Source organism: Urocitellus parryii, chromosome 2 (genome assembly GCF_045843805.1).
Source record: "Urocitellus parryii isolate mUroPar1 chromosome 2, mUroPar1.hap1, whole genome shotgun sequence".
Classification (NCBI taxonomy): Eukaryota; Metazoa; Chordata; class Mammalia; order Rodentia; family Sciuridae; genus Urocitellus; species Urocitellus parryii.
In genome coordinates this window covers 10,891,799-10,917,625 of record NC_135532.1, presented here as the reverse complement: position 1 = coordinate 10,917,625, position 25,827 = coordinate 10,891,799, and the positions used below count along the sequence as shown (strand labels likewise).

Sequence of the window (25,827 nt, the reverse complement as noted above, 5' to 3'; positions counted from 1 at the left end):
GAGTAATTTGACCTTAGCTATAGCTCTTTTGTAAGATGAAATCACTCACTAATTAAAGGAAGGAATTGTCAAGAATCCTCAAGATTGGATGTAATATAAATTTGTATGTAAGCAGCTGAATGCAGTTTCTAAAGTTAAGGAATGTATATGATTAACGTGAACATAATATGTTGGACAAAATTCTCAAAATTTTTGCCTTTCCCTAAGATGTTAAATGTTGACTTAATGATCTTGCTAGGAAAGATAAAATAGAATGTGGGTGATTAGGACAGAGTATTCTAAATTGGAGTAAAAGGTAAACTGCAGGACAGGTCAGCAGTGGCTATTGTACTTTTTAGTTTCAAATATATTCCTGCTACTCATGAGCATGATTGTATTTTCAGTTTCTGCTGAGAAAATGTATAAGGGCATACTGTTATCATACTGTTAGCAAAGCTATTAAAAGTTGTACCTTTTATTAATCAAATCAGCAGTCATATTGGTTTGACAGAGATTTGAAGACAGATGAGAGAGATGAGGCCTGGTAGGGACTCACAGCAGCTTAAGCATTCCTACAACTCCTGTACCCCACTAGCAGTTCTATAGTCCTGTTTTCCCATTAAGGTGATCATTTAGATATGATGTCCACAGGTGGAAAGCATTTGACTTGGCAAAGTGTGTATAGTTGTGATATGTAGAAACATTGGTCTGAAAGTGATCTCATAGCCCTCAGTAAGCGCCTGCGGTTGGGGCAGGCTTGGGCCTTGGTGATTTGAAAGTTGTTTTGCTTGATGTATCCCTGTTTCTAGTTGGATCTGGTTAAATTATTTTTGTTTTGCTCATTATTAATTATGTTTTGTTGTTCATTTGTTTTGCAAAAATGCCCTGGATTTGAGACCAGGCCATAGAAAAATCCTATTTTATCTGTCTATAACATCTCTTCATTAATCATTTTTTCAGAATTGTCAACATTTTCTAAAAGCATCTCAGTATTTGACAGTGAGGTCTGCTGGATAAATCAAAAGTTGCTGTCTGTGATTTGAAATCACTGGGAGTCCTCATTTGCCTACAACTCACAGAACATACCTATTGGCTTTTGAAGAGACTTTCCTAATGTAGTTTAGTTTTATTCTAGCATATACTTTTAAATTTAAAAGATCCTCTTTCTCATTCTGATATTATGTTATTATCTCCTGCTTAATAGGACAGAATAATAACATTATCATAATAGTATCTACATAAAAACAATATTTGGAGGAATTTAGGGAAATAATAGAGGATTAGAAGGAAAATCTAGAATTCTGTTGCTGTGCCACACTTAGAATTATGAATCACCAACCTGTGAGCATTTCCTTGGTGTAGATGGCAAACCACAGATGGCTTTGCTTGCATTTTATGTTTTTCTTCTACCTTTTTAATAACCTGTGCTTCTGATTCTCAATACTTTGTTTTCTTCCTTCTACATTTGAATGTTGTGCTTTACCTTCTTTTCAGTCTCTTTTCTTCTGAGCTCCCCTAAATTCAGTCTGAGTCTCTTTTCTTTATACTTGGGCACATCCTTTGTGATTTCTTCCGCTTTCCTATTTTTTCTTCTGATTCTGCCTCTATTATCCCTTCTCATTTGTGAAATAAATGATCACAATCTTGGTTGTTAACTGTGCAAGTGTTTTGCTTACAGTGAAAGAAAGGGAAGCCATAAAATTTGAGGTGAAATAAAACATGATAAAGAATCAGGGTCATCAGTTTCTATAAGTGTTTGGAATTCCCCTGAGAACATCTCTGAGTCACCACAGAAGTCCCCCATAAAACCTTTCCTTCAAGGGCTAGCTGCTAACATAAGTCAAATTGCATATTAAAGCCTCTTGGTTTCCCCCTATTGCTTTTATTGAGATATATCACATTTTAACTGTATTATTATTGCCATGGGCCATTTTGAGTTTATCTAAGAGGTGAACTGAATATTGATTCCACAGGAAATAATACATTCCTTGTTCTAAACAACTGAATAAAATCTTCCAACCTGTCCATTTATAAGTTTCTGATTTCCTATCTATCAGACCTATTCATAGATTTCTTTTATTTCTTTCTTTGTTACATGCTGAAAAAAAAATCCATCCTGTTTTGTGTGGTTCCTCCTCATAAGAGTCTTCTCTTCTGCAAATAGGAAGCTATGCTGCTGAAGTTGGAAACTGAGCATTAGGCGCCTTGTTATAGCACATTTTCCTATGTGCCAGGTACTTTGGAAATGTTATTTTTTATTTTTTATTTTTTTAAAGAGAGAGTGAGAGAGGAGAGAGAGAGAGAGAATTTTTAATATTTATTTTTTAGTTCTCGGCAGACACAACATCTTTTGTTGGTATGTGGTGCTGAGGATCGAACCCGGGCCGCACGCATGCCAGGCAAGCGCGCTACCGCTTGAGCCACATCCCCAGCCCCGGAAATGTTATTTTTTTAAATATTTATTTTTAGTTGTAGTTGGACACATACCTTTGTTTTACTTACTTATTATTATTTTTTTTTATGTGGTGCTGAGGATCGAACCCAGGGCCTCTCACGTGCTAGGCGAGCGCTCTACCACAACCCAGCCCCTGGAAATGTTATTTTTAATGCTAATTCTTGGGTTTAATTATTTTCATTTTCATTTATAGGAAATTAAGGATTAGAAGTAGTAATTAATTTGCTTAAGGCCACCAAGCTACTGGTTTAAATTTAGATTTCTTTGATTCCAAAGACCATGGTTTTTTCATTATACTTTGGCTAAACTAATGAGATTTCAGGATGGATGCTAAAATTTGAGTCACTGTTTAGTATAAAACGTCATAAGGTACTTATGTGTGTGGGACTGAAATAGACAGCAGCTGCCCATGGGTGGGATGACAGACGCATAAGAATTAAAATGTTCCCTCTGTGTATTAGTTTTGTGGACCACCTTGCCTCCAACATTCAACTCCTGATTTTTTCCTTTGACCCCTAAGTGTAGAGATAGAGAGCTATTGATCCCCAGTTTACCTTTAACCCCAAAGGTAGATATCAGTAATTAGTGAGCTTGACTTCCATTAAAGTAATCTTTTTACTGGACCAAAGGTCCTTAGTACAATTAAGTCAAATTGATTATTGAAAGGAAAAGAAATTGTAAGTCTAAACCTGCCTTTTGACAGTTTCTTGTTTATTCGGATTCTTTTCTTTTGCTTATGTTTCTCACAATCACAAATTATGCTCAATTTAAATTAAAATGTTTTTTTCTTTTATCCTGAAGTCCAACATCATACAAACCCAGTCTCCCAAGATTTCCACATCTCAATAAGTGTATCCGATTCCTTGAGGCCCGGACCTGGGATGTGTCCTGGGCGCCTGTTTCCCTGTTGTCCTGTAGGATGGAAGTCCCTGTGCAGGTGCTGCCATCCTCTCTGCACACACCCCATAGTCACTGCCTGCTGTGTGTGTCACCCCCTCTCTCCTCCAAACTACCCTTGTCATAGCAAGACTATGACAATAGTTTTGTACTCCTTATTTAGCGCCATTCTTCAGAAAACGTCATGCAATGTTTTAAAACTTTAATGATCAGGGCACATCTCATCCCCTCCCGTCCCACCCATCCCTGCTTTGCACCCGCTAATGACATAACATTGCCCTTGGATGAATTCACAGTTCCCTGCTGATATGGGTGCCATGTGATTCGAGCCTGTCTTTGTGTCCAGTTTTCTGCTACCTCCCTCCTTGTCCCATTGGCTCACTTGAACACACCAACTTTCAGAGCCTTAGGATTAAGGTCTTCTGGGGGAGGGGTATAGAGGAGACCTGGAAGACTCATGCTGATATCCTCACATAGATGACCTCATGTAGTCTTCATATCTGGGCTTAAATATCATGTCTTCCAGGGAAGATGCCCCAATGTTGCCACCCAGATACGTGTCTGATGACCATATTCTAAGTTTCTGCATGGTACTTGTGACTTGCCAGTAATTTACTTGCTCATTAATTTCCTCATCAATATTCTGTTTTGAAAAATTTCAATCAAACAGCATTTTCAAAGAACTTTATAGTATACTGTTTTTTCGACACCAAGATTATATATCCATATACAATATATTGTATGTATACAAAGACATGTTATATACTCAATACCACTGTATCTAACCATATCATTAACCCATCTTGTTTTTTGTTGTATTTTAAATTAAACTGCACGTATTGGTATGTGTCCTACCAAAAACTTCAGCATAGGGCTGGATGCTCACAATGCCTAGCGTTTCATCCCCAGTACTGCTCCCACCCCCTCACCAAGAAAAAGAAAGAAGAACTTCCATATACATGTCATAAACTGAATTCAGTATTTATACATAGTTTTGGTGCAAACTTGAATATAGTAATGTGAGTAAATGTTGCCTATATTTGCCGATTTTAATGTATGCATATATCTATGTAACTGTGGACCCTACCAAGATAGTGAACATTTCTGTCACCTCGGAAAGTTCTTTCATGCTCTTTCTAAATTAGTTTTAAAGGCAACCTGCTTTAAATTTTTTACACCGAAGATAAGATGTTAAAAATTTGAGATAAAATTTAAATACTATAACATTCAGCCTTGCAAAGTACATAATTCAGTGGGTTTTTTTTTTTTTTTTTTGAGAGAGAGAGAGAGAGAAAGCGAGCGAGTGAGAATTTCAATATTTATTTTCAGTTTTCGGCGGACACAACATCTTTGTATGTGGTGCTGAGGATCGAACCCGGGCCGCACGCATGCCAGGCGAGCGCGCTACCGCTTGAACCACATTCCCAGCCCAATTCAGTGTTTTTTTTTTTTTTAATATTTATTTATTTTTTCTTAGTTCTCGGGGGACACAACATCTTCGTTTGTATGTGGTGCTGAGGATCGAACCCGGGCCGCACGCATGCCAGGCGAGCGCGCTACCGCTTGAGCCACATCCCCAGCCCCAGTGGTTTTTAATATATTCATAAGATTTTATAGCCATCAGAATCTTCTGATATCATATCTTCATTACTCCCCCTAGGAACTGTACCCATTGGTATTTACTTCCTATTTTTCCCCCACCTACCCCCCAATAACCACTAATTTACTATTGTCTTTATGGGTTGACCCAATCCAGATATTTTATATAAATGGAAGCATATAATATATGAAATTATGTACCTGGTTTCTTTCAATTAGAAGTGTTTTTCAGCTCTGGTTCACCATGTGTCAAAATTTTACTCCTTCATATAATTGAATAATCTTCCATTGTGTGTGAATATATATTTTGCTTATCTGTTAATAGACAAATGGGTTGTTTCTGCCTTTTAATTATTATAAATAGTGTGGCTGTGAACATGGGTGTGCATGTGCTAGTTCAAGTACATGTTTTCAGTTAGAGCTCATGCATAGGAGCAGAATTGCTGGGTTATATGGTAATTTTTTGAGGAACTACCAGACTCTTTTCCATGGGGGCTGTACCTTTTCAGATTTCTACCAGAAATGTGTGGTTTTTCAGCTTCCTGCCAAGAGTTGTTATTTTCTGGTTTTTTAAAAAAATTTATTTTATTTTAATTATTGCCATCCTAGTGTTCATGAAGTAGTATTTCTTGGTGGCAGAGTTGGCAGAATGCATAAATAATGACACCTTTATACTGTCTATCAGAAGCTCCCTTCAGTTTCAGAGAAGCAAATAGGATGAAAGTGAAAGGATGCAAAAAGACAACCTATGCAAATAGAAACCAAAAGACAGCTGGGGTGGCTGTGGAAAGAGACTTGAAGTCTGAAACTGTTAGAAGAGACGAAGAAGGGAAGGACATTATACATTGGCTAGCAATTATACACATTTAGGCATCAATAAATAGTTCCTCAAAAGCTAAAGGCAAACTGTGACAGAAATGAAGGGAGAAATAGTTCTTTGATAATAGTTGAAGACTTTAGTACCACAGCATAAGTAAGTAATAGACCATTTAGATAAAAGGTCAGCAAGGGACTGGCAGACTGGAACAGCTAGACCAACTAGACCTTGTTAGAGCATGTAGACCTTCTTCCCCCCAGTCACAGCAGAAGGCACATTTTCCTCCAGTAGTATTGAAAGAAAGAACGAAAGAGTGGTGATTGAGGTATGAAGAACTATTGAAAGGAAAAGGTATCTGATGAGAGCAGTGTCTCACAGAGTGCTGCCTTGTCCCACAGTGTGATATGGCAATAACCTCCCTGCTTTCTTGACAGTTTGTTGTTCTCTTAAAAGAGTTTGGGTTTTCTGCAATAAACAACAACTACACATCTTTACAAGTGATTGTTTAATGTTCAGCTGGCGACTGGTAATAGTGGAGTTGACCATTGGTTACTTTCCTTTGTATTTCTAGTACTTAAGATAGTGCTTAGCTGGGCGCAGTGGCGCATACCTGTAATCCCAGTGGCTTGGGAGGCTGAGGCAGGAGGATTGCAAGTTCAAGGTGAGCCTCAGCAAGTCAGCAAGGCCTGAAGTGACTCAGTGGTTGAGTGCTCATGGATTTAATCCCCAGTACCCCCTTGCCCAAAAAGGCCAAAAAAAAAAAAAAAAAAACAAAAAACCCAGTGCTTGTTAGAGCATATACTCAGCAAGAGGTTATTCAGTGAATGAATCTAAATAGAAAGATATGTACATGTAGATAAATGAAGTTATCAGACATTTTAAAATTCTTTCACAATATTTATAGACCATGATTTGACTGTAATTTCCTCCATTTAATCTGTAATTTTCTAATAGTGATACCTGTAGAGAGAAAAAAAAATTAAGCAAAACATGATAAACTTTCAGTCAATAGATTATTGAAACAAAATGAGTAACCAAGGTTTATTCAAGTAAATTTGGTATGCTCTTGTTAATGAGCGCCTGTCATTCATTCTTTTTTTTTTTAAAATACTGGTGATTGAACTCTTGACCACCAAGCCACATCCCCAGCCCTATTCTGTATTTTACTTAGAGACAGGGTCTCACTGAGTTGCTTAGCGCTTTGCTTTTGCTGAGGCTGGCTTTGAACTCCTCCTGCTTCAGCCTCCCGAACTACTGGGATTACAAGTGTGTGCCACTGCACTTGGCCCATCATTCATTCTTGTAGACTGCTCCTTGTTTATTAGGCTGGACTCATGGAAGTGTATTTTTTTCAATACCTTTATTTTGTTCATTCAGTTTTTTTATGTTTGAACCCCCAGCACCACATAAAAAATCTAGTGCTAGGCAAGTGCTCTGCCCCTGAGCCACAACCCCAGCCCTTGTGGAAGTTTTTAGTAATGTTAGATTCCAGTGTACTAGAACATCTTACTAGCCTATTGTCTGCGCTAACCTGTGACTTACGTTTTGGAAGCCGCACTCTCCCGTTTCCCACTCTTTCATTAGTCTTCTGATGGCCTCTGCCTCGGCCTATTTCCGATTAGTGCGAGGACCCTGGTGGCCTTTCCTCCCTGCTCTGGCTGCTTTCCTGCACTGTGCTTCCCACCTTGCTTTCGGTATGATATGGCTTGTTTTGTTTCTAAAGTCGCTTTTTAAAAGTTGGTTATATAGAAGAACAAATTGTTCATATTTAAGAGGGAAAAAATACTACTCCTGAAATCTCAATTTCATGCTGCTTAGAATATTTTTAAATGTTGTTTATGACTCTTGGTTAAAGCTTTCTTGAAGACACTTTGAGAAGATATTAAAATGTACCTTAACAATCTTATGTACTGTTAATTTATTTGCTAATTTGGTCTTCAGGAGAAGATAGGTTTAATATCCAGGGAGATGTAATAAAAAATGTCTAAGGAAAAGTTATGTTTAAGAAAAACGGTGCAGGGGTGTTGAACTATATACTTCATGAAATCCATTCTAGGTGGAGAAATTTGGGGTTGGAGGTGTGGCTCCATGGTAGAGTGTGCATGTAGCAAGCACAAGGTCCTGGGTTCAATTCCCAACACCCGAAGAACAAAAAGATTCTTGTGAAGTAGTGTGGTCATTTGAGGTTGAAATGATACTCCCCTGGAGATGGGAATGCATGTTCTCTTTTTCTTTCCCACCATCTTTTGGTGCTTGCATTTCTTTTCCCACATACACATTTAGCCATAAGCATGATTCCATACTTTCCCTTTGTTTCCTGTGGAGTTTACTCTGCTGCCTCTGTCTGTGTTTCAGTCCTTCATCTTCTTCCTCTTGCGTTGTTGGTGTTCATTCTTGCATGTTTTCCTTTTTCTATTACTCTGTTGCAAAAGACTGCAAAACATTCAGGCGTGATGTGGAAACACATTGTAATGGGAAAAAAATGTTGGTTTTTGTTTGGAAACTTCTTGTCTGTGAACACCTTCTGCTCTAATCTGCACAATGAAGTGCACTGATTTCTGATCCCTGGAGCAGAGTAGGGGATCTATTGTTTTTTATTTATCCAAGCCAAGAAAAATAGGCCAGTATAATCAGGTTTTCAATAAAGTATAGTTGTGGTTCTCCACTAAATCAATAGTTTATTTTAACTAATCTAGCATACCATGATTGTGTCTGTGTGTGTGCAGTATTGATTCATTCCTATTTAATTATTTAAATGAATATATCATGTTTGATACTCAATGTATGGTTTGGATCTGAGTGTCTCCCAAAAGCTCCTGTGTTGAAAGCTTGGCCCCCCAAGGCAGCAGTGTTTGTTTGGAGGTGTGGCTTTTGAAAGGCCACATAATTGTGTTTCAGTCCTTCATCTTCTTTCTCTTGCTTGTTGGTATTCATTCATGAGGGCTCTCACCTCATCAATGGATTACTCCAATGACGGTTTCATAATTTAATGGACTATGGAAGGTGCTGGAATAGTAGGAGGGATGGGTTTTGGGGGTGTGTCCTTAAAGGCTACATCTTGTCCTAGCCTTTCTTCCCTTTCTTGCCCTGTCTCTGCTTCCTGGCCCCATAAGGTGAGAGCTTTGCTCCACCTCAGCCTCCCACCATGATGTGCTGCCTCACCAGAGGACCCGAAACAGGGACCCAGGCCACCATGGACGGAAAATTCCCAAACCATGAGCCCAGGTCTCTCCTCCTATAAGTTGTTTTAGTCAGGTTATTTTGTCACAGTGACAGAAAGCTGACTGACTAGCAGCACACTTATTATTAATACATTTTAAATATATAAATTAAAAATAAGTATATTAAATTTTACATTGGATACAATTTAAACAATATGTAATATACTAATAGAATATATTTATAAATATATGATTCAGTAATAAATTATTATATCTAATAAATACAACGCATAAACAGTTGTTTATGTATTTATGTATGTGTATGGACAACTGAGGAAAGGCAAGATATTCTGTGGTCACTTTACACCTTTTCTTTTTCCAACAGGAAAAACTGAGAATTAGCCATCTTTAGAGATAGTAGCAGTATGAATGTGGATAATTCATAGTTGATCTGCCAGAAATAGTAAATATGTATATATTTACTATGTTTCCTTTTTATTGGATATTATAGTTCCCAAGTAGTATTGATGCAAATGTGTATCACCTCAGTCTGAAGTGTGGCAAATCAAATGGTATGATTAACCTAGGTCCATAGGGAGATTAAATGTAACTAATTTTTAATTAAGAGAACAGTAAAATCAATGGAAAATTATGATACAATACACACAAAATGAATGATGCATTGAAAATGGAATTCATTTCCCTAATTTGTTTGAAGTTAAATTTCTTCTTTGATTGTATTCACAACAGGCACTTTTCAGTGTACCAACCTGGTACTTAGTGGCCAAATTCCCCAGTAGATTCTGAATTAGATTTTTTGGACAATTCTAGCAGTGTAGCAACTTTTCTCTGATTCTGTGCAGTTTTCTTAAGTTCATCAGAGCTCAGTGCACCACATTTTTATTGTCCCTCCCCTTATTTTTTTTCTGTATTACACATGGTCTCTGCCTATATGTCAGGTTGTAGGATGGGAAGGAAGAGTTGGTGTAGGCTGTACTTAGGCAGCTAGACTGATGGAGAATTTGTCATCTGCAGCGTTAGGTGTTATGGAGGCAGGAAGTAGAGGTCATAATTTTGATGATTAGTTGTGAAGCCTTCTCCATGATTTGGTATTCCACTGTTGTATTTCATGTGGTTTTTCAGTTTGCAGATGATGATGATGATGATGATGATGTTTAAGAGATCATCATCATTATCTTCTCCTAAATATTTCTTGAATTCATCCACTTCTCTTTAATTTCTACTACTCCTTTCTTTAAGTTAGTGTCATCTCTTGCTTACAACACTATAATAGCTTTTCAGATAGCACCTATATTACAATTAGAATCTTTGGAGGCAGACAGACCCTGGAAGTGTATTGGAAAAATACCCTTTAACACCTGTGGGAGAGTAAAGGAAACTAGACTAAGGGAGAAATTGAACTGAGTTGACATCATGTGTTAACAAAGGCCTCAGCTAACATCATGTGTTAACAAAGGCCTCAGAGTTCTAAATGTGGGTTAATGTTTCACAGTTGTCAAGTTGAGGCAAAAGCTAACCACTGGGGTGTAAGTTCCCCCTAGGATGAGATAAGACTAGGCATAAAATTGAGGAAAAGTCAGCTGTAGTTGCCAATACTTCCAGTAGTTGGGAGAAACTACTGAACTAGGGATCTTGGCAATTAACCGTATTTTATAATTTTGATATGTTTCAAATTTGCATTATGATTTTTGACATGTTATTTGATAAAATAATTTAGAATAATTGAAAAAATTGAAATAATTGAAAAAATACAAAATTTTGTTTTGTTATTTCTAACTTAATTGCTTTATGATCAATGAATATATGATTTTTCTTTTTAAATTAAGAATTTTCTATATTTGAGAACATTGTTTTTGGCCAGTCACTCTAAATATATATTCCATGTGTAAAAAAGAATGCATAGTCTCAAAATATTATTTGTATTATACAGATGACCCATAGGTCAAGTCTACCTGTGAAGATATTTAAATCTTCTAATGATGTTTTTGGATATTTAATCTGTTAATTTATTTAAAAAGTGGATTTCCAAATTTTATTTTTTGCTTTCCAGGTTTTACCTGTGTTAAATTAATAGGTAACATGTATCTTTTTGGTTAATTTTACTTTTTATCAAAAATTTGTGACTAATTTGTTATTTTTCTTTTTAGTCAGATTTTATGTGATATTAATATGTCTAAATAAACTTAACTTGGCCTTGTTCTTTTACCTTTTCCCATCTTTCATCTGCCAGTGAATTATTATTTTTTACATCCCTCTTGTAAGTATATGGACTGATTTTTACTTTTTTTCTGTTCAGACTAGCAGTTCCTGTCTTTTAACTGGAGAGTTGAGTCCATTTATACTTGTTGTGTTTACTACTATATTTTGGTTTATTTATATCATCTGCTTTTTTATTTTTGTTTGTTCTATTGTTTATATTCTCTTTTCTCTCTGTTCTTCGCTTCTTTTTGGTGCTGATGATTTTAAAAAAAAAATCTTGTTCTTTTCCTTTCTCACCCCTTGTACCGTGATGGAAATTTTATTCTTTATTTTTATTCTTTCAGTATTTGCTATAGAAATTTCGACTTCAAGGTATCATTTAGCCGTCCTTTATCCTTGATAATATTTAGTTTTGTCAGGGTTTTGAATTTTAGCTATTCCAATAGGCATGTGGTAATATATTACTGTGTTGTTTTAATTTGCAATTCTCTGCTTACATATGTGCACATTTTTTCATATTCTTATTTACATTCTATATATCTTATTTATTGAGCTTTTTTTTTCACATCATTTGCCCAGTTTTAAGTTGTTTTCTTATTGTTGAGTTTCAAGAGTTTCAAGAGTTTCAAGTGTATTTTGAATGCATTTTTTTTGTTATATATATATATATATATATATATATTTAATTCAGGTATGTGTTTTATAACTATTTTCTCCCAATCTGTGACTTGTATTTTAATTCTCTTAAGCATGTCTTTTGTATAGAAGTTTTAAATTTTAGTAAAGGTTGATTTATCAGTGTTGTTTTTCCTTTCTTTGATTCTTCCAGAGATTATATAGTTTTACATCATAAGATTCATTTTGAGTACTTTTTTGGTGAAACATAAAAACTGTCTGGATTCTTTCTCTCTCTCTCTCCCCGCCCCGCCTCTGGTTCGAATATCTAATTATTCAATATCACTTGTTGGAAAGAAGTCTTTTACTTCTTGGTCAAGGTTTAGTTGAGTATACTTGTGTGCACTATTTCTGGGTTCTCTTCTGTTGCTTTAATTAACTCATTGAGTCCTTCACTAGTATCCTGGTGTCTTGGTTGCTGTAGCTTCATAATGAATCTTTAAGTTGTAAGTATCTGTCTTTTGAATTTGTCCTTATCTTTTAAAATTATGTTAGTTATTCTGTGGTTTTGGCCTTCCCATATAAACTTTAGAATCAGTTTGTTGATATCCACAAAACCCACAGATAACTTGCTGGGATTTTGATTTATGTTCAGCCTATATGTTAAGTTGCAGATAATTGATCTTTTTTTTTTTTTTTTTTTTTTTTTAAAGAGAGAGTGAGAGGGAGAGAGAGAGAGAGAGAGAGAGAGAGAGAGAGAGAGAGAGAGAGAGAGAGAGACTTTTAACATTTATTCATTTTTTCTTAGTTCTCGGCGGACACATCTTTGTTGGTATGTGGTGCTGCTGAGGATCGAACCCAGGCCGCACGCATGCTAGGCGAGCGCGCCACCGCTTGAGCCACATCCACAGCCCGATAATTGATCTTAACAGTACCAAATCTTCCTATCCATAAATGTGGAGTATCTCTCCATTGAAGTCTTCTTGATTACCTTAATCAGAGTTTTATAGCTTTCCTCATAGACATTCTATATAAATTTTGCTAGATTTACATCTATCTCAATTTTTGAGTGCTAATATAAATGATATCATGTCTTAAATTTCATATTTCAATTATTTGTAGATTGTATACAGGAATGCTATCAATTTTAAAAAACTATTTTTACTTGTAGATGGACATAATATCTTTATTTTGTTTATTTACTTTTTTTTTTTTTTTTTTTTATTGATGCTGATCAAACCCAGTGCCTCCCATGTATTAGGCAAGTGCTCTACCCCTGAGCTACAACCCTAGCCCAGGAACACAATCAACTCTTATATTTTAACCTTATATTTTGCAGTATTGCTATGATTGCTTATTAAATGTGGAGCTATTTAAATGGTTAGCTAGAACGTTCATGTAGTAACTATGATTTTGCACATTATTGGCTAAGCCCTGTTTTAGTCAGTGGAGAAGCAACAGTGAAGACAGGCAAAGATCTTTGTCTTCATTTTTAAAAAGCTCATTTGTCAGTGAATAATGTAGAAATTTATTAAAGTAAAAATCATTAATATTCATTATTACCAGTGGGTGAGATATTGTTTGCATATAAGATATTCATGGTTTCGAAGTGTCAGTCCAGTGACGGTTTGCTGGTTACAAAAGGAAAATGGCATATTTTCTGTGAGGGAATTTAATATACACCGCCTTAAGTACTCAAATCTAACTTTATGGGTAATGAGACTAGTGGAGTCTTTTTTTTCCTTGTGTGATACAAAAATCAAGATAGAATATCAGTTATATAGAATGTAAAAATTGCTTGTTAGAAATTTTTTGTTGTTAATCTGAATTAAATGAGTAAATAATCAAATACATTCAGATTGTGGAATATTTTGTAAAATGACCATACTAGATTCTTCAAAAAATGTCACTGTCATGAACGATATCCCCCCCAAAAAGCAAAAAAACACACCCCCAGACTTCAGTGAACTGCTTTACATTAATTGAGCTTGAGGAAGTCTGAGGACCCCAGTGCACACCCTTGACTCCCTGATCCGATACCCAGCCTTCACTGGGGGTCCTTCCTCTCTGTCATGGACCTTTTTTCTTCGGGGCCCTTTATTTCTTCTCTGAGGCCCATGACGGGGCCTGTCCTATCCATGGAGAGGACAGCGCCTACTCCTGGGCTACCTTTTATTTTCTTTTTACTTTGAACCTTTCTTTTAGGAAACAAAAGCCTTGTAATTAATTCTAGATTTCCCAAATGTTTCCAAAAGAAGACACCCCTCCACCACCAAGAGTCACACCTTCCCTTTGATCCACTAGAGATTTCTGATGGGCAACACTAAATTTGGAATAGAGCATTTCTCCCAAAATATCATTTCCTCTTCCTTTTTGCTTTTCTTTTCCATTAGTTATTATTTCCTATGAAATTTTAGTTCAAGAGACTGTAGGTAAAAAGTTGAAATAAAATTCTTTATTCTGTGAATTATGAGTATTGGATCAAGTTTTTTTTTTTTTTTTCTTTTTTCTTTTGTGCTTGGGATTGAACCCAGGGACACTTAACCACTGAGCCTCATCCCCAGCCCTATTTTGTATTTCATTTAGAGACAGGGTCTCACTGAGTTTTTTAGCACCTCACTTTTGCTGAGGCTGGCTTTGAACTCACGATCCTCCTGTCTCAACCTCCCTAGCCATTGGGATTTCAGGCGTGTGCCACCATGCCCGGCCTCAAGATGTTGTTTTATCAGCTTCCCAGTTACCAGGTTATGCACTGTGTGTGAGGAGGCATCTGCTTGAAGAGTAAATTATCGTGTCTTCCATAGGTGAACAAAACACTGTCAGTCCTACAGAAGATTCTTCTTTTTGACTTGGAATCTATAGCTAAACAGGAAAGTGCCTAAGTCCCTGGAGTCTGCCTTCATTTGCTTATCTTCCATGTCCAAACTATCACTGACTCAGATTCTAAAACAAACTTCAAGTCTTTGTCTTTCTCTGTTGGATTAGCCAAATCTGAATCACAGCTGTCTGTCACCTGGAATGCTTACTGCAAAAGCTTCCTAATCAGTCTCCCAGGTCCCACAATTCATTCATTGCATGCAGCCAAAATGATCATAAATATTCTATTAGGTTACTTCCCTGTCCTGTCTGACACTTTGTAACTTGTCCTTTTGTCAGGAATATTCCTTCTTTGTTGATTTTTGTGAGGGCTAGCCTCTATTTATCATTCAGGTTCAGTCTAAATGTTCCCTCAGAGAACCCTTTTCAAGGAAAAGTTACCCTAATCACATTTCTGTGTGTTGTTTCTATGGTAGCTCTTATCCACTTTTACATTTGTGTGTGTGTGTGTGTGTGTGTTTGCGCGCACATGTGTATAGTATACATATATGTAAAAGTATATATGAGCGTGGTAATGTGTATTTGGGTGGATGCCTATTTGTATGAGGTGTATGCATATTCATGTGGCATTTTCTAGGGGTAGTAGGCTGTGTGAGATCAGGAATCTTTCTGAATTGTTCATCCTCCTATTCCCCAGAACCAGACCCATGTTTGGCAGACCATATGTATTCAGTAAACATTTTGAGCTAATGAATGAAAATCTGGCGGTAGAGGTAGAAATAAGGCTGCTGGCTCTGTGGTGGACAGTATGCCATGCTTTTTGTTGGGAGCCAAGAGAAGCAGAGAAGGTGTCTTGTCCCATAGTCAAACGTCACTTTGAAAGTGGAATCCAGAAAAGTAGGAATAGAAATCATTTAATTGTAGCATTTGATACATTCATTGTTCAAGTGTAGCATTTGAAACATTCATTTTTGGAAGTGTTCATTTCTCTTGTTGTGTAGGAGGGAAGTGAGGAGTGGAGGTCCCCTCCATGTTGGATTCAGAATGTCAGCAGGCAGGTTGCATCTGTCTCTGGGTCTGGGGTATAGGGAAGGCAGTGGCAATAGGTATCTATGAGAGGACTGTAAAGGTGAGAAAACAAATAACACTAGGCCTTGAGTTCTGCTTTTTATTTTTTAAACGTAATCTTCAGGGCTGGGGTTGTGGCTTAGCAGTAGAGCGCTTGCCTAGCACTTGCGAGGTTCAATCCTCAGCACCACATAAAAATAGATAAACAAAATAAAGATATTGTGTCTAACTACAACTAAATAATAAATATTTTAAAAAGTAATCTTCATAACAGGAGATTTGAACACATTAACCCAGGAGACAGGACTCCCTGATCAAAAACTAAGAACCAGATATAACAGGGTCAGGGGGAAGAGAGGGAGAAACTGGCAGAATGACACTAACTCTTAGTCTAAATTTTTGAGGTGTCTTCTGAAAGCTTGTAGGAATTGTATGTAGTTGTGCTAAGGAAACATGTCAGTTGAAGAATATAAAATTAAATAAATGAATTGTAGACAAAAACCAAACAGAAGAGCAAGGGCTCCATTGGAAAAGAGAATGCAGGAGAAGATTAGCTGGCATTTCATGTCCATTCGAGGTAGGAGGGTAGCAGCAATCATCAACTTGTTGATCATTTCTGATTTTTCTGGGAAAAATTAACTTTCACTAAATCTTTTTTCCCTTCTTCTTCTCTATCCCTATACCTTGTGGCTTACCTAGAGTGGTGGAGAGACAGCAAGAGAGTATGGATGAGGGACTGAGCTATTTGATATTACTTAACATCAGTTGTGTGGAATATTCTTCTTTGGTTGTGGTTGGCTTGTTTCTTCATGGCATGGTGACAGCACAGAAATAGGTAATCCCAGAATCACTTTCATTCATTGAGTTATTTTGCATAGGAACTTGAGTAGAAAAGTTTACCTTTATATTAATTTCAAAGATAGGTCAAAAAGTTAGACTGTCTGTCACTCTGCCAGTTTCTCCCCCTCTTCCTCCTGACCCTGTTATATCTGGTTCTTAGGCTTTGATCAGAGAGTCCTGCCTCCTGGGTTAATGTGTTCACAGGCCTGATACCTCATTGTCTCTTTTTTGGGAGCCCAAATTGCCTTATTATGTCTTGCCCTATTTTCTAATCACTTCTCCCCTTTTCTGAACATGGAATAATTTCTTATTGCCAAATTTTATGGTTTCTTTTCCCAGTTAGACTCCCCCCATCCCCTTTTTTAAACCATGTGATTTTGAAACTCACAAATCATTGCATGGTCCAGGTCCCATCGTAAATGAATAAGATGAGATTAATACTAGAATGAAAAAAAAATGCCATATTTCCTAATCCTTAGAGGGATCTGAAAATGGTAGACACGTGGGACATAGACATCATATCTCTTGTGGTTTCCTGTTGCAGAGATAGATAATATGTGGTGGTGAATTGATAACACATTTTTAGAGAGGTATGGATCCATTTGTCTAAAAAAGACCTTAAATTTTTGTAAATGGAATTTTGTAGGCAAAAAGTTTAACAAGGTTTGAATTGTTGGGGCGGGGGGGGCGTTTCTTCACTCCTAAAACGCAGGCTGATTGTTCCTTACTGATTGCAAACTAATTCCTATATGTGACTTTCATTGTGAGGCCACAGCATTGACTGTCCCTCAGGATCAAACCTCATGCAAGATTTCATGCGGCTTCAAGAATATGCTGCCCAGTCTGTGTATTTACTTCTTTTTCTTATGCTAACCCAAAGGTAGTCTGTACTCAACAGGAGTGTTTCACTCTCTTCTTAAACTCATCTTATGAGTACCTCTGTTTTGTCTGAAATGTTCCAATCTTTCTCCTCCTCTGGAGCCTCATTTAAATGACACTTCCTATGTTGTATTGTTCTTACCCTTCTCTCTCCACCTTCCTGTGATCCTCTGCTCTTTGAGTCCCCACTGATAAGTTATTTGGGTGCTCTGCCTCTGTTCCTGAATTATAAGGCCCTTCATACAAGAACAATGTGTTATTTGTCTTTTTCTCACCGATTTAGCATTTAAAAAATGCTATCCCACATAAGCAACAAACAAAACATTTTAAATTTAATTGACTATAAAATATTTAGGAAGCAAGTGTCATTTTAACTAAGCTGAAGTTAAGGTGATGTTTTGTGGTGGAGGGGTCAAAGGTCTGTGACTTCTGGCCTTTCTTCCTTTTCCCTCAGGATCCTTTAGCTAGAGTTTAATGCTGCTACAGAATCACAGGCTAGAGAGGGTCCTTTAAGGGATCACTGACTGCTTCTTTCTTTGGGAAAGATCATAAACAAATGGTCTTATTCATATGAGCATTTCCACAGTGTTTCCAGCAAACCTCTAGAGAAGGGGATGTTATAGCTTTTCTTAATGTATTGTCAGGGTGACTCTTGCTGTCAAAAACTTTACCGTAACTAAATACTCAATCTTTTAACAACAATTTTATGATTTCCTTTTCTTTTATAAACATTAGCTGGAGATGCCCTTAGTTTTGGACCTCACTTTGTACCTTCATGATGCTATGGAGTGGTGCTTCTCACTTAGATATTTTTTGCAGCCACGTGTGATTTTTCTCAGTACCATCAGGTTTTTTGTTTTATTAGTTGTTCAAAACATTACATAGCTCTTGACATATCATTTTTCATACATTTGATTCAAGTGGGTTATGAACTCCCATTTTTACCCCGTATACAGATTGCAGATCCTGCAATCTGTATACCATCAGGTTTTGCTGATAAACCTGTAGGCATTCCCTGTGATTTTTCAGATGAAAATACTTATAGTACCTGGTAATCATAACTTTTGAAAAAAGGGAATTCAATTTGTTAAACATGCAAACAGATGAAGGGAATTTGTGTGTTTGTGTTTCTTAGTGTTACATAAGTTGCTTCTTTTATCTTTGGCTAGTTAATACTCATCTATTTCTGATTTTGGAATTCACTGTCAAATTATTTATTTAGTTTAGCTCTTATTTTATTACCAGAGAAAATGTTATGTTTATTGCTACAAGTAGCCTTTTTTTTTCTTTTAAAATGGCCACACTCTCATTTTAAAAATGTATATTTGATCATCACACTGGTGTTATTTTTTCGACTCTGAAGAAAGGAACTTTTAAATAAATTAGTTATTGTCTTCTGCGTTATTGAACATGTGGTCAGTTGTCATGTTCATACATCCAGATGATCAAAGTCTGAACTTCTGTCCAATTCCTCCCTGCGGCTAGGCTACCCGGTCATGATCAAGGCCTCAGCAGGCGGTGGCGGGAAAGGCATGCGCGTCGCTTGGAATGATGAGGAGACCAGGTGAGCCTCTGTCCAAAATGTACTTTTGATGAAAATTGCAGTTGCCAGAGTTTTATTAAGCTGGCAAGTAAACAGATACTAACAGCATAATGGAGTAATTACAATAACCACTTATTGAATGGGGAAAAATAGAAATTATGGAGAAGTCTTCATTTTTTATATTTTGAGATGAATATCCTATTATAGAGAGGCTTTTATAAGGGTATTTAAAAACATTAACAAAGGACTTTTTGTTTTTACAGTATATTTTTAAACAATTATAGTTATTCTGTTTTTTAGGCAGAAGTTACTAACATTTGACTCTCTAATTTGGAAGGTAATCTGAAAATTTGAACCAAATATATTTAAGAGTAGACATAATTTCATTGAATGTTTATGTCAGGGCTGTGGGTATAGCTCAGTGGTAGAGTGCTTGCTCAGCATGCACAAGAACCCTGTGTTCCATACCCAGTACTGCAAAACCAAAACAAAACAAAACAAAAAAACAACCCCCCCACGAAAACACAACAATGATAAAAAGAATTTATGTCTTACCTCATTATGTACTTGTTTTACTTGCTAGTCCATAAAAGTAGTGAACTATTTTGATATTTTATAGTGTGAAACGTATTCTTTTCTGAGTTTGAAATTGCTGCATGTCTTTTATATACAATGCACTTTGCTGTAAATTTAGGTCACTTTCTTTTTACTAGTTTCAGAAATCAAAAGTAACTTCCAAGAGACAAAATTTTAAAAATCAAACATATTGGTGACATTATAGTGATTAGAAAGGAAGTGTTCAAGAAACTGCCTAATAGAAGCAGGTTTAAGGACCTCTGTTCATATTTATTTTCCTTATTTTCAGAATTGGCAGCAGGAGAGTTGTTATTTTGGGAGATGATGCGATGAGAAATCACAAATTTTTTATTTTTATTTTTTTTATTGTTATGTTGTCTTTCCTGCCTTTTCTCCACCCAGAAGTCATCTGGCCTTTCAGATGCTTAATTCTGCTATTTCCTCCTTGCTCATTTCTTTCCCCATTCACTTTCCTCATAAAGCTCCTAAAGACAGGAATTTGGATTTATTAGTGTGAAAGTCATCCAGTACAGTGGGACCAAACCTTACTAAAAACAGGAGGTTCTGAAGAGAGCAATTACCTTGAAAATCTCCTGGCTACTTTGCATTCTCCTTTAAGGCCTTGTGGGAAGGCACTGTGTTTGGGACTTATGGAGTGTCAGCTTTACAGGACAACTGACTCACAACACCACTGTTTCTTTGGTTGACACCAGGGACGTGCTTGGCTTGTTTTGTGAGGATGACAGTCTGTAAATTCCAACCTCACTCTCACAGTGGCTCTGCACCAGGAAATGACCAAGATCACAGAGATGCTCCTCTTCCCTCTTCTGCTAACCCAACAAGAAGAAATGCAATATTTGCTGAGAGCCTGCTGTTGACAGGTGCTGTTTTAGTAAGGCTTCAGGGACATAGCAATGAATAAAATTCCTTCACATATTTTATGTACTAGATCAGGGGTTCTTAACTTGGTAAGGGGAGGTTCATGGATGTGGATGACTGAAAACCACAGATTTCTCTTACCAGCCTCTGCCTGGGATGCATGTTTCCTCCTGGGAACAACAGCCAGGGGAATAGTAGTATCTGTAGAAGTTTTTACTGCTAGAAAGTCATATGTGTTATCTCATTATGTTTTTGCAGATGAGTTACGCTGATCATTAGACCCATGGTCGGTGCTCATTATTTAACAAGGAACCACTTGTATTATATTTAAGTGTGTAAAAATTTTCAATATCTGTATTTCAATATTATTTTGTTTCCTCTGAAATCCTATGTATTTTTAATTTTTAAATTATTAATTGATATTATTTTTGCTGTTATTTGCAGTGCTGGGGATAGAACCCAGGGCCTTGCTTATGCTATAAACTGTTATAATTATTACTATTTATTTTTGTTTTTTTAAGAGCAGGGTCTTGCTGTTTTGCCCAGTCTGGCCCTGCACTTCTGGGCCTAGGTCATCTTACTGAATACCAGGGACAACAGGTCTGTCCTATCATGCCTGGTGACCCCATGCGTTTTATAACAGTTTAAGCCTTATTTTGACAAAATGTTTCTGTGCTGTATCATCTTGTGAAAGGGATCCATGGCAAAAAACAAGGTTGGGAAATTCTGCAGGTGATAGTAGGAGTCAAACAAAAATCACTGTGGAAGGTGAGAATAGCATAAGAAACATAAAAATGGGTGGAGACTTGAGGAGTCCTGGAGGGAATTCCCCTCAGACCACCTCTAGGCCTGTCCTTGAGGAGCCAGCGCTGGAGCCAGGAGGTGAGGATCCAGGCGAGGGAACGGCAAGCACAGCGGTCCTCTTGCAGGAGAACCAAGACCGGGTGGCAAGGGAGGGAAGGCAGAAGGGGGCAGCTCAGAGTGCCTTTGTGGGGTCAGGGAGATCTGCTGGCTCTCAGTCAGGTGCGAAGCTGCTGGAGTGATCTGAGTAGAAAAGACCATCATGGAACTTCAAATTCCCGATATTTGAAAAAGTATAGAGAAGAATTCAATGAACTTCTGTGTGTATTATCAGATTAAGCAGCTGTGGAGGTTTTGTGACCGAGGTCTTACTAGGGCCACTCTGGTTGCTATTTGGTGGTGGACTTGAGGGGGACAGAATCATGATCTTGAAATCAGAGAAACCAGTGAGGAGGCTGCTGTGATCATCTGTGCAAGAAAAATGGTGTGATGGGTGGCGGTGTCAAAAAAGAGTGTGATTTTGAACGTAGAGACAGGAGTGCTGAGGGACTGACACAGAGTGAGAGTGCTCATGGATGACGCGTGGACTCTCCCCTGGCTTTTTAGGTGTGTTCTTACTTTCTCTTTGTCTTAGTGTTTAATTTATATGAATTGAATGTATATGACACAACTTTGTTTCACTTGAAAATTTCTTGGGACATGCTGAGAGATGAAGGTCCAAGTGAGGGCTTCTGTCTTCCAAGTTGAAGAATGCTGCATTGCTCTGGTTTTTAGACTCTCTCTGGAACTCTCTGGGCCTGGCTTAGCACCTTTACATAGAGCATGAATTAACTATGGGTGTGTGGAGTTTGGCTGACTGGATATTGTGTGGGTCAGAAGCACGCAGAAGCAGGGAGGCTGCTTAGTCCCATTTGACCTCACAGTCCATCCTATTTGACATTTATCTATCAAAGTTCAGGTTTAATGTCTCAAAGATTTTTTTCCTATTTGTTGTTCACAATTTTATATAGAACCCTTTGAACCACAGGACCCTTCCATGGGTGGCTTGATCTTCCTCACAGTCTGGTGGTTTGGGACTTCTACAAGGTGACCCGGAGTTACAAGATCAGTTGTTTCAAATCCAGATGGAAGCTATATTACCTTTTTTTTTTTAGTAGAGTATATTTTTTCATATTATATATGACCCATTCTTAGAAATCACCCTGTTTCCCCTCCACCACCTTCTGGTGATTGCCAGGGAGTACTAGGTTCTGACCAAATCCAATGTGACTCCACTTCTTCACCTGGAGTGGCGGGATTCTAGAACAGCACCTGGATGGGAGACACTGTCATTGTCATCCTTGGGAAGACCGTTGCTACATGCAGCCTCTTCATAGGAAAGAATGGCATAAGAAAGATGCTGGAAACCATTTACAGGTTTTGTGAGAGGTGTATATTTAGTGAACATTACTTTTTTCCCCTCATTGTTTTCCTCTTTTGCGTGATATTATATAGCAATTTCACTGAAAGCCCAACACTTATTTTTTATTGCTCCTCTTTAGTTCTCAGATTTCTTTTTTAAAAATATTTATTTATTTATGTATCTTTAGTTTTTAGGTGGATACAATAGTTTGTTTTTATGTGGTGCCGAGGATGGAACCCAGTGCCTCATGCATGCATGCTAGCACTCTACAGCTGGGCCACCACCCCAGCCCCTAGTTCTCAGATATCTTATCAGACCTGCTCCAGGCTATTGTAGGGAACAGGCTGTCTTATGGGAGGGATTGTTCTTCCCAGTTTCCTGCCAGTGGGACTTGTTGTGCTGTTGTTGATCCTGAATTTTAACTTAGAGTTTAGTGTTTTCACGAAAGAAGTTATTATAGCCATTCATATGGCATCTTTTATTAAATAATTTAACACTTACTTGGCAAGTAAATGGCACATTGATTCAAATTATATTTATATAGTTTGTAAATATAGATCATTTTCTACTGAAAAATATGACTCTGTGCAACTTGGTAAACAAGCCATCTCTTTTGTTTAGATCAACAAAAGTGTAGCTCTGTTGGCTTTAAAAATACATTATATGCTCTTTGCTTTAAAAAGTTGCTCTATGTCCTTTGTTCATTTGAAAACCCCCAAATTCCAAATAAACGAAAGGTCGAATGAATACCCAGGTATTTAACTTCTGTAATAACTCATTGTGGATATTATGCCACAACTAATCCGTTCTTTCTTTTCCTCTCTCCCACTCCTGAAGAACTTTCTTTGTGTGTAAGCCACAACATTTTAGTATTCTTTGGAAGCAGTATAAAATTTAGTGACCATTATTTGTTTTTATATTTTATCCTAAGAGATGTCTATGACTTGTTGTAGAATCGTTAGAACATTGGAAAGATTTTTATAAAAATGTTTGATATTATACAATAAATTGGGAAGAAAATAATGAAGGTGTTGAACACAGACTTAGATATTTTCATAATTATCTCTGGCTTTCTTTTCCCTATCCAAATTTAAGTGAGATGTATGACATGAATAGAAGTGATTGTCCCAACCATTTGAATGTCCCCACTAGACTGTAGGCTCTTTGAGGGTGCTTTCTGTTGTATTTTTGTCATCCCAGGACCTACATAGTTTGGTGATTAGTAGTTACTTATTGGGAGAATGTTATGATTGAATACCACAAAAATTTTTTGTTTTTGTTTTTGTTTTTGTGCTGGGATCAAACCTAGGTCCTTGTGCATGGTAAGCATGTGTTCTACTGCTGAGCTACACCTCTAGCCCCAAAGATATTCTTAATACAAATTTCCTTCAGTTTGAAATTTATCTGTGATACTTTCAAACTTGATACTGACCTTGGTGACTTTGATTTTTTACTCTGGGAATTCTTGGTTTAAAAGCAAAATGAAACTTCTCAATCATTATAGCAGAGACAAATTGCAAAGCTCTGTGTTTTCTCTTTGTGAATTATAATATCCCATCTAATAAAAGTTGGTTATGTGGTATTAAAAACAATGATTCATTGTACTTCTGGTTTCTTTGAAGTTTGCAGTCTCCTGAGATCTGAACTTCATATCCCTAAATCAAAGATGTAATCGAAGACTAAGAAAACTCAATGCCTTTTATCTGAGAGCAGAGAGTTTTGCCACATTTGGAAATTTATCTTTTAGTCATTGTTTACCTGCAATGTTATATGTTTCAAGCACAAAAATAAACACATCAGGTAGTTATTTTTAATATCACCAGATGGACTGTTTGGAAATTAAAGGATTAAAAGAACTTGGTTTTAATGTTTTATGTTAAATACAAATGTTTAACTGTTTATTAAAAGTAAAAGGAATTAAGTTTTATATTCTGAATATATCAATGAGCATACAATACAATTCTCAATCAGTTTTAGTAAGTTTGTTTTTAATGGACTGGCCAAATATGCCGTTTTTATATGCATTTTAGTAAGCATATTTTAATAATAATGACTTAAATTATTTTAGTTTGGGGTCAACATAGAGGAAAATAATTAAATTCATGTTATTTTCACAAATTCTTTTTCTTTTAATTATTGATTTTCAACAATTTAAAAAATAAAAGGGCCTGTGTGGTGGGTGGGAGATAATGGAGAGCATTGTATGCATTTAGAATACGAGGAAGTGCTCTTGAGAATCTTCATACTGCATGTCTGGTCTCCTGGGTCTCTCTCTTGCTGTGGTTCTGGGGTAGTTGTGCTGTTGGCCAGGCCCTTTCTTGTTCTGTTTGCATTTTCTATCTTCTGAGACGAGTGGATGTACATTTTAATTGGGGGGCAGTGGTGAGTGCAGTGAAGATAGATTAAGGTTGAAGAAATGAGATTAACTTTAAATGCTTGGTTTAGTTGATTAAAATCTCTTATGTAACATTTGGTGAAATAAGTCCTGGTGTCAATAGAAAGTTTATGATCAGTTAAATTAAATAACCCACTGAAAATCATAGAGCTTGTAATTGGAGGGGGTACAGCTCAAGCAGAGTTAATTTAATTATCTGTATGTTGATTAAGTTTTTTTCTGCTTTGTTCTGAAATATGCCAAAATAAATACTTAATTCTTTTTGTTTTCTTTATAATGAAGTTTGTATTTGTTTTGTTAGTCTGATTACTTTTCTGTTTTTTTTTTTTTTTTTTAACAGGGAGGGGTTTAGATTTTCATCTCAAGAAGCTGCTTCTAGCTTTGGTGATGATCGACTACTAATAGAAAAATTTATTGATAACCCTCGTCATATAGAAATCCAGGTTGGTGCATTTTAAGGTGCTTTCTAATTATGTCTTTTAAACAGTATCATTTGAAGTTATTGGAAACATATCCCTTCTTCCATTTAGAATGATTGTGAATTGTTTCGGTACGTTTGAATAAGTCCAAAATAAACTGACCACCTGTTTTTGGAATCTTGGATAATTCTGGTCAAAGTGCTAGGATATTGGTTGGGATGGAAGCAATATAGAACCCACCTTCCAAAAGAAACAGTACTAAGATCTCTACCAGGCTGAATATATTCCACCTGCAGAATCATTCAGTCCCTTTCCAAGATTGGGCCATCTTGGACCATTTTTAAAAGGAAAGGGGTCCTGATCTGTACTTTGTATCATTTTAGTTCACCAAATGTCTGTGCTTCACTGTGGCAGGAGTTCTGGTGGGAGCTGCTTGCATGGAGATGAGCAAATCACGTCTTCTGT

General features: G+C 36.8%; 1 protein-coding gene across 2 annotated transcripts in view; it reads left to right on the top strand.

Annotated features, from left to right (window-relative positions):
• The window catches only part of Pcca (propionyl-CoA carboxylase subunit alpha), a 356,906-nt gene that overhangs the window by 131,912 nt on the left and 199,167 nt on the right, over nt 1–25,827 (top strand). For both annotated transcript variants that reach the window (XM_026399302.2, XM_026399298.2), the window contains exons 9-10: nt 18,833–18,911; nt 25,284–25,386. In XM_026399302.2, the coding sequence (XP_026255087.1) occupies nt 18,833–18,911; nt 25,284–25,386 (182 nt within the window). The remainder of the gene's footprint in view (nt 1–18,832; nt 18,912–25,283; nt 25,387–25,827) is intronic.